This window comes from Dipteris shenzhenensis, chromosome 20, assembly GCF_047967505.1.
Source record: "Dipteris shenzhenensis isolate YYH24624 ecotype China chromosome 20, Dip_SZ_1.0, whole genome shotgun sequence".
Classification (NCBI taxonomy): domain Eukaryota; kingdom Viridiplantae; phylum Streptophyta; class Polypodiopsida; order Gleicheniales; family Dipteridaceae; genus Dipteris; species Dipteris shenzhenensis.
In genome coordinates this window covers 16430173-16443617 of record NC_141615.1, presented here as the reverse complement: position 1 = coordinate 16443617, position 13445 = coordinate 16430173, and the positions used below count along the sequence as shown (strand labels likewise).

General features: G+C 42.5%; 1 protein-coding gene across 1 annotated transcript in view; it reads left to right on the top strand.

The window, feature by feature from the left end:
* LOC147889347 (uncharacterized) overlaps positions 1-13445 on the top strand; it is a 225183-nt gene that overhangs the window by 119533 nt on the left and 92205 nt on the right. The window contains exons 9-10 of the mRNA XM_087392059.1: positions 5359-5574; positions 10659-10937. Of these exons, the coding sequence (XP_087248185.1) occupies positions 5359-5574; positions 10659-10937 (495 nt within the window). The remainder of the gene's footprint in view (positions 1-5358; positions 5575-10658; positions 10938-13445) is intronic.

Below are 13445 nucleotides of genomic sequence, written 5' to 3'. Positions count from 1 at the left end.
GGAGTGAAGCAAAGTTGTCCCCTTTCATCAACTCTTTTCACTCTACTTTAATGAGATCACATCCTTCATAGATGGCGAGGGATCACTACTAGCTGACCTCATGATACAGATATTGCTATACGCTAATGACATAGTCCTCATATCATCTTTAGCGGAGGGGTTGAAGAGACATCTGGAGTCCCTAGACGTGTTTTGCAGAGAGAGAGACTTGATAGTCAACCTTGGTACGCACAGTGCTTCACGTGCATAGTTTCACTTACCAAGGTGAGCCAGTGGAGATAATGTAGTCCTACACATACTTGGGAGCTACAAGCCTTGTTTGTCACTCCTTCTCCATGATCTGAACTTTGATGAGTTGGGACATCCATGGGTTTCATGACTGTGCATGTCAGCAATTGCATCACTTGATCTTATAGTGGGAGTTTCCATGAGCCATTGTTGGAAGTTAAATGGACATTTTGATGCTTTAGAAGCATACATTCTTGGCCTCAGACATTCTTGATATAGCCATCTCCTTCCATGGAATGGTCATCCATAGCTATGAGACTAAATGAGGCATTTGCATCTCGATTTGACAGGCCCTTGGCCCAAATGTTGTTGACCAAGGTAACCTCATTGTGGGATGGGCAGTATGGATTTGTTTATGGATTGGTGATACTTGCATGTTGGGTTTTGGGGTTTACTATTTGGAAATCTGGGTTTAGGGTTTAGGGTTTTAACGCTAGGGTTTAGGAGTTTAGGACTTAGGGTTTAGGGTTGTGTTCACCATTCTGTTGACTTGTACTGAGGTGGACTAATTGGCTTTCGGGTCAGGTCACCTCGGATGTCAGTAACCTTGTCCTCCATGTGCACATCTAGCTGTATCACCTCAATTTTTAGATCACCACTATGTCAACAATCTTGGGATTTATCACCTCTAACTGCCCTAGTGACTACATGGTTACTTGGTTAAGTATTCACATAGTCACTCGAGTGTATAAGAGGCCATCATTAAAGCCCTTTGGTTATCTGAAGTCATCTTTGTGCCATAAGTCATGTGTCATCCTTTGTACACAGTCTCTTTTGGTCAAGGCCTTCAAGTCATTCCTTGTTTACAGGGTCTCCTCTGGTCACATTGTACAAGTGGTATTCAAGTACGGATCCCCTCCTAAAACAATGGTAGATGACATAGATTCGACATGCCATTATCGAGATACCTAATCACACTCCTTTTCTAAGTCTTCCCAAGGAGTATCCATCTTGTCCTCTATTGGGGCCTATTTTGGCATTGTTCTTTAGATTTTGACTTTAATTGCCACACTTTTCTATGATGATGGAGTTCCGAAGGTGCGCTTGATTATGGATGACACCGATTCTCTTCTCGAGGAGGTGATGTTGGAGACATTGAGTGGAGGTTTTTTCGCCAATTTATTGAGGTATCATGCTTATAAAGTCATTGGCTGCCTTGTAGACCACGTTGTAGCTAGATGATCCACTTGGCCAATGCTTGCTTATGTTTTGCGAGTTGCACTTTTTTTAGACCTCATGACCCTCAGATGGGGGAAGAACTATCTTTTTCTTTCCCTCCTCTCCCCTAAGATTCCTTCCGAGACTTAGATTTCTCCAATTTGGCCTCCCTCCTTACCTCGCTTTGATCGCCCTTAGATTCCGCATCCAGCCTTGGTCCCCTCATGCTCACTTACTCTTAAGTTCTGCACAAGGTTCATGAGGAGTATCGATGATGACTGTGCAGCCAAAAAGGGGCATTGTTTGGAAGGAGACCTTGTCTGTTGATTTTGGGGCTTAAATTTTGCAGCAGCCACAAAGAGGAGCAGTGGGACTGGTCCTCTTTGACCTTCTTACGAAGGCTTAGATAATGTAGATGCTTGAGGATTATTTGGGCCAACAAGGACATGAGATGTGGGTAGCACATGGCCGTAAGACCGGGACTTGTGTCACCAAATATGTACTACTCCAAGCAATTAATAAAGAGAATATATTTTAACTTCCGCCAGAGAGCAGTGTCTTGACCCCAGTCACAAAACCTTGGCCACTGTCAAGGTGGGTTGGGGCTATGATCAACTAGAGAACTGAATAACTAGCTTCAGTTAGAGAGTTGACTTCGGTCAAAGTGACCTGACCTTGGCCACGGTCAAGCAGGGTTGACTGCATTTAACCAGAGTACTTTTTATTTTCGTATTGGATTGCATGGCAGATGCTCGCAAAGACTAGGAATATGCTAGAGTATTTTTTTGCATGCAAAAGGCTAAAATTTTAATGGGTGCATTTGTTGCATTCCTTCCTTTAAATGTTGCAGCATTTGGAGAATGGTTTATTGACCCAGCTTTAAAGAGGGGGGGGGGGTCTATGCCATCTCCTAGGAGATGTTCACCCTTGCACGTGACCAAGAGCTTGGAAGGCCCTAGAAGCTGCGTACTCATGTACCTAGGACTAGTTTTAGAAAGTTTTGGAAAGTATGCAGTTGCCGATTGGAGCATAGCCTTCCCCCACTCTTGTAATCAGTTCTTGGATTCTCACATAGCAGCTCAGGGCTGTGGAATCTTGTACTCATATTTATTCAATAAATAAAGTTATCTTTTTGGGGGGGGGGGGGGGTTGAATTGGTTTTGGACCCTTGTGTTGTGTGTTGTGTATGCAGTTGAGTTATATGAGTTTGAGGGATAATGAGGTAGCCTAGAGGATGGAATTGCCAAAGCACCGGAAGATACACAATGCATTTCATGTGAGTCTTCTAAAAAAGTATCAAGGACCCAAGCCTACAAAGCCTGTCTTGGAAGACCCACTAGAGGTGGATGGATTGGAATAAATCATCCAGCCTGAGCATATAATTTAACATACAGTAAAAAGGGACCCAGAGATAAGGTTATTCATCGATATTTTGTCAAGTTTAAAAATGATTTGGCTGTTTAAATGCCAAGTGGATGGATGGGGATGAGCTTTCTGACTATCCACCAATCCTCAATGTATATAAAGAGGCTTTTCAGTTAGGGATAACTGATTAGAAGCGCAGGGGATGTCATCAAATGTGTACAATTCCAAGCAATTAATAAAGGGAATATATTATAACTTCCGCCAAAGAGCACTGTCTTGACCCCAGTCAGAGAACTTGGCCATGGTCAAGATGGGTTGCCTATGATCAACCAGAGAATTGAGTAACTAGCTTCAATCAGAGAGTTGACCTCGGTCAAAGTGAGTTGACGTTGGTCAAGAAGGCTTGACAAGGGTTAAGCACGGTTGACTGTGGTCAACCAGAGTACTTGTTTATTTTTGCATTGGCTTGCGTGGCATGGACACCCACAGAGAATAGGAATATTCTGGAGTATTTATTTGCATGCAAAAGGCTAACATTTAATTGGTGCATCTGTTGTATTCCTTCCTTTAAATGCTGCAAGATTTGGAGAATGGTTTATTGACCCAGCTTTAAAGGGGCGGGGGGGAGTGGGATCTACGCCATCTTCCAGGAGATATCTGGCATGTAACTAGGGCTAGTTTTAGAAAGCGTTGGAATTGGATCACTGCCTTTCCCCACTCTTGTAATCAGTTCTTGGATTCTTACGTAGCAGCTTAGGGCTTTGTGGAATCTGGTACTCAGATTTATTCAAGAAATAAAGTTTTCTTGGTGGGTGGGGGGTCCAGCCCGAATTGATTCTGGGCATCTGTGCTGTGTTGTGTATGCAATCTGTGGATTTTCTCTCTCCCATTCCTCTCTCAGTGAATCGACCTTGCTTGAACCGAATTCCGAGCTCATGACTAACATGGGTGTTTATTGATTGGATGGGAATGGGAAGCTCTACCATGTTATTCATTGGCCTTTCAATTAGTGTTCCAGCAAGCTGGGAGTATTGACCCTGGTGAGGACATATTGGGATTATCGGCCTCGGTGATGATGCATTGGGTCCTCAAGGTGGGTTTAAAGCCAGTGATGCCTTTAACATGTCATGGCATACATCTTACTCGCCCTCGCCCTCCAAGCCCCCCTTAAAATCCACTTATTCAAGTCACCTGGGATTCCAGATCTAGATATTCAGTGCAAAACTTTGCTTTACAAATTGGTTGTTAGTGGGATTTATGCCTGGGCTGGACCTGAAGGCTCTCTTTTAATGCAGCATAGTTCGTGTACTCCTTAGGTGGGTATTGGCAAGACAACATCAAATGGATATTCACTTCGGCAGAGACCTGGATGCCTTCCTCGCCACTGATGGCAGATATCATCAGGTCCTTACAAACTCCTCCATCCACATAGGATGAGGTTCTTATTCAGGATGATCAGGGAAAGGCTATGGAAGATTCAGGATATATGCAATGATATAGGTGGGAGAGACGTCCTACTTCCCACAGTGGGATCTTGGGAGCCTTTTAAGCTCCTGCTTGAGGACCAGAGAGCCCAAAGAGTACTCCACCTCAGGGGGAGCGAAAGAAGAATTGCATAGATTGACTCAGCTACCCCCTTGGAGTGCACCACAGGGAATGGTGGGCAGCCCAATCTCTTGAGATGGATGGGGGGTCTGTAGCATTGGTATTCTTCTCCAAGTGGTTGGATTTTCGGGGGATCCAAATAGCTAGGCTTATTGAAGAGTTATCTCCACCACTTTGTTCATTATTGGGGTTCAGTTGCTTGGCTTTCTTTGACTAGACTTCAGGTTTTCTATGAAACCTAGGTTTCATCTTGGTCTTTCAAGCTGCAGTCTCATCTTCTTCAAGTATGGAGCGTGAATGTTTTTCTCTCTCTCTTAGTATAGGCCTGCACATGCTTCAGTTGAGACAGTTTGGGAGATCATTGCTACATTTACCCTCTTGTCTGAGTCTTCCTTTGGCAGGGATTTCAAGATGTGCGCTTTGGCGCTTAAGCATTTGATCTCCTCCTCTAAGGGAGTTTCCTATGCTCCACAATCGTGGCTCTTTCAGATTTTGCATGGGTTTTGATGCCATGAGTTTTTCATGCTCTGCATGATGTATTTCAACATGGGGGTTTTTGCTTTGGGTGGTTTCTGTCATGCTTTATAGATTTTTATTTCTCAAAACAAAAGGAAATCCAAGTTTCCAGTTCAGAGTCTTGGACAACAAGGGGTAAAAAAACAATTATGTTGCCAGATGCAATATACAAAGTAAGGTAAGGATTTCCAATACTTTGTGAAGAAAGAGTGCTTTTGTCCCTAGAATGATGGTCAGACTTATTTACTTAGTAAATGTGGTTGAACATGAAGTAGATTTCAGCAATCCTTTTGATTTTTCACACAAATTTGACGAAAAAGCACTCATGGTAAAATTATGGATATCAAGGAACAAAGTGTTAGTTATCTAAGTAGGGAATTTTGAGAGTTTATGTAATATATATTTCTGTGATTGTGTCATGTATAGGTATCTAAGATGATAGCTTCAGTGTACACAGCAAAAATTGAAGCTGATGCAGTAGACGATGCCTCCCACAATGAGCGACAATCCTGTAGTGAATTCGTGTATGATTTTATGTTGAACCTATATGGGCTTAAAGGAATTGCTGAGTCTGCAATCCATGGCATGTGCAAAACCATTAAGAGCTTGATTTCCAGCAAGCAAATGGAGAAGCATCACAAGGTAATCAATCTCCACTGTTTCACTTTCTCTTTGTATTTTCCATTTTCTTTTGACGTGTATATCTGGTTGTGATTTTCTTCACAGCATGAAGAATAAATGGAGCTACCCTACTTAAATAGATCAAGCAACGTATGAGCTATTGATATTCCTTCGGATCTGTGTCCAGAGAATTGACATATGATGATAATTTAACATAAATCTCTTTGGTATATCCATGGGCTTGGCATCATGCACAGTGAACTGCTACAGAATTTTCTTGGCATTTTTTGATTGGTTAAGCATGAGCTTGTCATCTCACCTGTAGATTTTAATTACAAGGAAATAATGCAATTGACCCATGTCTTTCATAAAACATCAAACGTCAAGTTTTCATTTGATATTGTCTATCAGTTCTACAGATATAGAAGGATCACAACAATACCTTGTCCTACTTTGAGGATGTTTATCCAAGTTGGTGGGAAAAAACATTAATGATGCCTTTTGCTTTCTCCTCTCAAGCTTGCGCTGGATTGTAAAAGCTAGGGCCTACACTTCGCTCAGGTCCTTCAAATGCTGGCCACTTCTCCAATTGCCTATCTTTATGGTCATATGCTTCATGGTACTGAAACTTCTCCGCTTAAAAATCATACAAAAGAAAAGTCCATGGATTAGTTCATGGCTATTTCTAGAGCATTCATGGTTATTTGCTGGAATCTCTAGGATTGAAATGGAGAACAAAGCAGTGAAACCAGCCAACAATGCTTTTGGACACAAAAACGATCTCTGTAGTCAACCAGGACACCTACAGCATCTCCTAGCCAAAGTTGGTAGGGCTCCCAAATATGCCCATGGGACTTAACAAAAGCTTGATGTCAATCAAATATAAGGCCAGTATGTGGGAAGCCTAAGGGATACTGGTCGTTTATATATTCTCGAGCAGGTTCCCCGAGACAAATTAGAGGTTGCTGAGAAGCCAATGCAATTCCTTGAAGAAGGTGAGGCTACTCCACAACACGACTGTATGGTAGACAACTTGATAGTAGAAAACTCACAGTTGTAAGGTAGACAACTCGCAGTTGTTCCATCAAATGCAATCAAATTCATACCTTCCAAGACTTTTGAATAACGAAAAAAAAATAGTTGGCCACTTCTTCGGTTCAATCCTCTCTCAGATGATGCAAAATTCAATTTCCCACATTCGGGAAGAAGCCCAAAAATGGTATGACAGGAACATTGAACAGAGCAAATATAGAAGACAACAGACAAACTACGAACAACTAAGGAGAATACTGAGAATGAAAGAACACAGCTGTTTCATAGAATGATTCCATTTGGTTAATAATAGAGAAGAGGGGAGCTTGTCTTTGATGGGTGTACCACAGGGACAAAAGTCTGATTGTTTTTTTCAGTCTCATAGACCCTTTGGTCTTTCGTAGACGTTCATAAACTTTCTTTCTTCCTCACAATTGCACTCACCCCTATCCTTTCTTCTTGTTTACAATGCTTACCCACTCGCCCCTATCCTTTCTTCTGTTTTGCGCACTAATGCACGGTTGTTTATAATGCTTACCCACTCACAGGCAATTACGAAAAGGTGCCACATGTGGTATCGTTCCATACGTGTTGTTTCACATCATGTGCCCTACCTTATGACTCTAGTTTCTTAATTTGGTTTGTAACCCCAATTGTTGACATTCTTCTGCATTGGTTTCTAGAATGTCAAAGTAGGTGAGTTAGAGTGAGGTCGACCACTTGTCAATGGTGTGATCAACTCCCTGAGTCGTTCCCATGCTACTTGTAAATCTCCCAAGTCAAGGTCATGAACTTCCCCCATGAGCTTGCTGCACTTCTCCCATTTCTGCCAGACATCAGATGTCTAGGGAGCGTCTATTGCGATCTATGTCATCTTTGCAAGCTTCACCGCATATAATTCTTTGTCGGTGTCAAAATTATTGGCCCACGCTTTATCAGGACTCCACCATAAAACCACCATTTCCAAGTGCCACTAGCAAAATCCTTAGGATGATGATCAACATACCACCCTGAAGCAAAACAACACTACTCAACATGACCCACCACTCTTAGAGGCTCAATGTGTTATCCTAGGTAACATCCTCACATGAATAGAGATCCAAAAGGAGAGAAATCTTTCCATTCCTAAGTGATCTCCAAAGCCTTCTCCAAAAATGGCTCTGCAGATCAGATAGATCTCTACATATGAGGTGCTATAGAGGGTCTCTAGCCTCTACCACAAATCCGAAGTTTTTAGGCATTGCTGATTGTAAAATGGAAGAAGCGGTAGGTTTTGGAATGATCAAATGTTGAAATCCTCTCCCACTTCCGTAGATCCCACTACAAAAATTTGATGGGAACCCCTCCATAGAGCCAAAGTCTCCAGGATCCAAAATTTTGGCATCCTCATGTTGACATCTCAATTATTTACCCCAAGACTGGCTAGTGTAAGTCAAGGTATCCCCTCCTCTATTCTACAAAATGTCAATCACCTAGGGGGGGTGCCTATGCCTACAAGACATCCATCCACTTGATAGGTCTCGCCTGACCTCCGTCTCCTGTGGTCCACTCCAAGGGGATAGCTGTGTCAATCTGAACAGTCCTCTAGCTGGTCCCTCTAAGATGATGTACCATATGAGATCTCTAATCCTGAGGGAGGTCCTTAAAGGCCTTCCAAGATCCCACAAAGGAAGCAAGATCTCTATCCCACTTGGACCACCACATATATCCTAGAGCTCTAAGAGGCATACCATGATCATCGGAAACTGATTTATTCCTTATGATACGCTGTCTATCATTCTCATCAGGTGTGGAAGGAAGAATACACCTCAAGGGGGGGAAATTCTTCCAATGCCTCCTTGCACATATATTTAAAAAAGAATGAGCAAGTTGGAAAGGTATGGTGGCATTCCTTAAAGATCCCTATGAGGTAGACGGCTCAAAATGTTCTTAACCAAGCAATGGTGGAAGGCTAGAGATGCAACAAAATCTATGGGAAACACGCCGTGGAGAGTGGGGCAGGGTGGCAACTGGTCGAGTCTCAATGGAATGGAGTGTCCTTGTTGGCTCGCAATGAGACACACATAGATCTAGACAACTCATGTATACTCGATCTCAACAAAATTTCCTTTCCTGGTTTTGTTGCAATCTAGCTCCACATGTTCTTGGCTTGTAGCAACTGCCTTTTACAATTTGTAACCAGCTTGGTCAAGTACCAATGTCCACCCTGGACTTTTGAAAGTTTGTGGAGCTAGCAAGGCTAGGAAACGCAAGTGTACTCAAGTATAAAAGTAAAAACTTCACAAGTGGATGTTTATACTATGGATTGCCTGGTGATGGGCAAGATAACCTCCTAGGATTGCATGTGAGTGTAGGTGTGATTTAGGTCTAGGTTTCAACAAGAGCTATTGTACTTCAAAATTCTGATTTTCATCAAGTGCAAGCCCTTTGCATAGCTTTGTTTCTCCCTCCATAGCTCTTTGATTTGGTAGGCTCTTCTTGCTTCCAAAATAAAGATATGCATAAAAGTATCCTCTTCTCTTTTGGGTTCTAGACAATGTATTTTTTCCCCTTTTTTGGGGGGAGCAGGGGGAGGGGGGGACGAGTATGGTGGCAGGTAGAATAGAGGGGTGAGTTGGGTTTTGTCTGTGGCTAAGGAAGGGGGTGGGGTTTTGGAAGAGAACTCCAAACATCTCTCTTGAGAAAAAAATGGGGCAGGGTGTGTGCCAGGCTCTAAAAGGGATGCTCTGCCTTCACCCTGCCCATTAGTCATGCCTAGAGGCAACAGAGTACAGGAGCTCAAGAGGACACATTGTCCCAACCAGCAATGAGCAGCAATAAGAGTGCAGGATCTCATTGTCCCAATTAGATCACAAGCTACAAATGCCCAAGTAGATACGGAGTCACATCATGACCCCACTCCTTGACCTACTCTCCTTAACCGATCATCTGTTACTAAGTGATCCTAGCCAGGATTTCATGCATTTTATATGGGAAGGCCAACTGCCACCACAAAATCTAAACAATCAATGTAGGAGTAATGGCAGCACTTGAATCAAAGAATCCATGGACGAATGTGAAATGGCTTATGCCCAGACAGAATCTCTGTTTAATTAATGGAATCATTTCTTGAGATCTGTTTGGCATTTGTCTTAGCATTGAAAATTTCCAGCCAAAGCACGTCTCTCAGTGCGTAAGGCATTGAATCTGCTAGTGGGTAGAGATATCAAATTTTATCCAAGTGTGATTGCAACTGAGATTGCTATCCTTTTAGCTGTCTCTAAAAAAGCATCCCATCCCCCCCTAAGCCCGTCGTGACTTATGATATTTTGATGGACAACAGAATGAGTCCCATGCATATCTTGACTCCTGAGGCACCAGGCAACTCGCTCTCAGGAATGTCATGCTTAAGCTATCTCATGGTCATTTATAACAACCAATCCATAACAATCAGAGTGCCCCAAACATTAGACACTTCCCACTAATTGAGAATCCAGTGGGACTTGATACTCCCAATGTCTAATCTGTGGACACTTACGGAGACCTAGAGACCTACTCCCCAACTCCTTGCACAACGGGTGCTGATCTGTTGCTTTTGCAAAGGAGATGGATATGTTAGCTCGATCTGCGATTGTCAACTCCAACATTGTATTTAATAAAACTGCTTTGAATATGCACACCCACCCCCCACATACACATACAAATATCCTATATTTTGAATAAGACTATGCACTGCCTTACACATTGCACACATATACGGATGCAGACTGATGCACATTCACGCTTACAAAATTGTCCATCTTGTGTCTGAATAAGCCCCCCCCGCCCCCACACACACATCTACACAAATGCACACTTGCATGCGTTCGTGCATGCAAGCATGAACACACATGCTCACACACATGAAAATATATACACAAGCGTGAGTGTGCACGCACAATCTCACAATGTAATCATGCAAGGACTGAGGCAGCAATGCATGTGTGTATGCATGTCTCTAACTATTTATGCACATATCACATACAAGATACATGCATGTATGCATGCTTTTGGTTTAAGACTGATGATGATCATCCTTATTTGGTGTATCACAGGTGAGGCTCTTCAGTAAATTCATCGGAGTAGAGGCCGAAAGCTATAATGAGCTCGACTTGTACCTGTACTTAAAACTCCTTCAAAAAGCAATGGGAAAACTAGGCGTAATCATACCTTCAGATCAAGATGATGGACTCATTTATTTGAATTTAACTTATTTTGAATTCATTGTGGATAATCCAAATCTCATCCAGTTTATGGGATCCGAAGCAGCCACAAGAGAAGTGATTCAAAAATTTGCAACAAAGTATGTGATTACTGAGAAAGCATCAGCTGAGGTAATATAGAAATGAAAGGATACCATAGTTCTCAATCGACACCACAAATTTTTTTTTTCTTACAATGTTCATAAATTCTAAATGTCTGTTCTCAAGTTTCTTTTTTTTTTCCACACTAGGAGGCTCAGGATCAACACTGACATAGTTTGTCATACCCATCCTGCTATATGTGCATGATGTAGTGTTGATATTAGACACAACAAAGGGACGATAGGTGCATCTAGTAGCTCTGCTGGCTTTTTGTGAGAGCCAAGATGGTCAACCTAGGTAAAACCAAGGTCATGATCTTCAATGCCAATGAGACCCAGCTCTAACCGGAGGCTTAGATAGTGCTTCCTTATCAAGGCTATAGAGACAGTGTTTCCAAGCAAAATTCTAGCACGTGACCATGAAATCACTCCTCTTTCTAGTTTGACCAGCAGCCCTCCATGTAGGGGATTTTTGGTTAGTAGACCTCAGGGAGGATGAGTAGAATGGGTTTGAGAGACTAGAAGTCATGATGCTACCTTGCATGATCCAAGGGATGAGATATGCACCACACAATATCATCCTAGAAGAGTTTGCTCTAGGAGAACCTATACGTAGATGCATCATTTCAAATTATCACATACCTGGACACAGTCATACAGTTTGGCTCGAGAGATGCAGGTCAATAGAGGCTACCATGGAGAGCCCTTTCATCCTCTATGCAGCTTGCAGTGGAGGGGGGACGAGCATTGCCAGTATGCACAAGTATCCAAATGGTTCCAATGATAGGGCATGTCTAATGAGACTCTCGAGTCTCTATTACCATACCAATACTCACTAGATGCTTTCTTGCATGAAACAAAACATAAGATCTAGACAGGCCTTCTATGAGAGCAAAGACATGAAGGTCAACCTGGGACTATGTAGAGAAGCTTGATTTCGAAATGACAAAGCTTGCTCACGCATATATAGTCCTAGGCAAGGCTTGGCATTCTAGGAAGAATCCAGCCATAGATTGGAAAAAACACATTTATCGATTCAAGATGAATGATGTGTTGTATGTCTTATGAGGTGAAAAAGATATACACCAAGGACCGTTGATTTCCGTAATGGAAGTTCGAAAAACTCAAGAAGAGTTTTTGTTTCTTTGTACAGCATCGGTAGAGACGATTGAAGATCCTTCGGCTAGCACTAATGTTACCCAAGATGGGGAGATGGCCAAGTTGGTTGATCAAATAGCAGAAGAGTTCTTGGATTGTTTTAGGGATGAGTTGCCTTGTGGATTACCTCCAGAGCAGAATGTTCAGCATAAGATTGAACTAATCCCGGGGGAAGAACCTGTAAATAGACGTCCCTACAGGTTAAGTTTTATTGAAGAAGTAGAGGTGCGAAGACAACTGGAAGAATACCTCAAGCTAGGGCAGATTCAACCCAGTTTCTCACCTTTTACTTCGCCAGTGATATTGAAGAAAAAGAAAGATGATACTTTTCGCCTCTGTATAGATTACAGAGAATTGAATAATATCATTGTTAAACATAGATATCCGATAGCTCGGATCGATGATTTGTTAGATGCATTGCATGGGGCCATAATTTTCAGCAAGGTTGATCTTAAGTGTGGCTACCATCAGATCCGTATTAGAGCCGAGGATGTGCGTAAAATCGCTTTTAGAAGCAGGTTTGGACATTATGGGTTTTTGGTAATGCCGTTTGGACTTACCAATGCTCCTGCTATATTCGTCATGCTTATGAATGATTTACTATGCCCATATATTGGGAAGTTTGTAGTACATTTTATTGACGTCATTCTTAAGACTTGAATATTTAGGATTCATTATTACTCTTGAGGGGGTGGAAATGGATCCAAAGAAAGTGGCTACGATACAGACTTGGCCTATCCCTCAAAGTTTGACCGCTTTGCGATCATTCTTGGGATTTGTCCAATTTTATCGAAGGCATATCAAAGGGAGTTCCGAAATAGTATCGCCATTGAATGACTGATCTAACCTCAGATGTTACGCTCTAGCCGAGGTAACATGACCTCGGAAGAATCAGTCGACATTTCCCTTAAAGGATCTATGTTTGTGATTATTTGTTTGCGCTTCATGTAAATGATCGGGAGGGAATTAATGTCAAGGTCCTAGGTGAGGGTTGATAGCACCAGACTAGGTGGATCTAAGGCTAAGGGCCTAATGCAAGGAATGTGCCTAGGGGCAAAGGATTTTAATGCATCCCAAGAGAGGGGTGAAATGTTGCATTAGGAAGGCCTTGTGATGATGACATGTGGCATCGAGATCCATCTAGGGAGATGGGGCTTGTTGAGGCTTGAGAGAGAAGGGAATAGTGATTTTCACGTATGTTTTGATTCGGAATTCTCTGTCTGCTTGAAAGCTTCAGCAAGGTTGGCTGGGTGGATTAACTCCGGTGCTGCTTCCGTGATTGGCAGTAGGAAATAGTAGAATTGTGTGTGACATTTGGTATCAGAGCCCAAGGCTAGAGTCAGAGAGGGATTGTGGTATACGACGGAAGGGTGACTGTTGC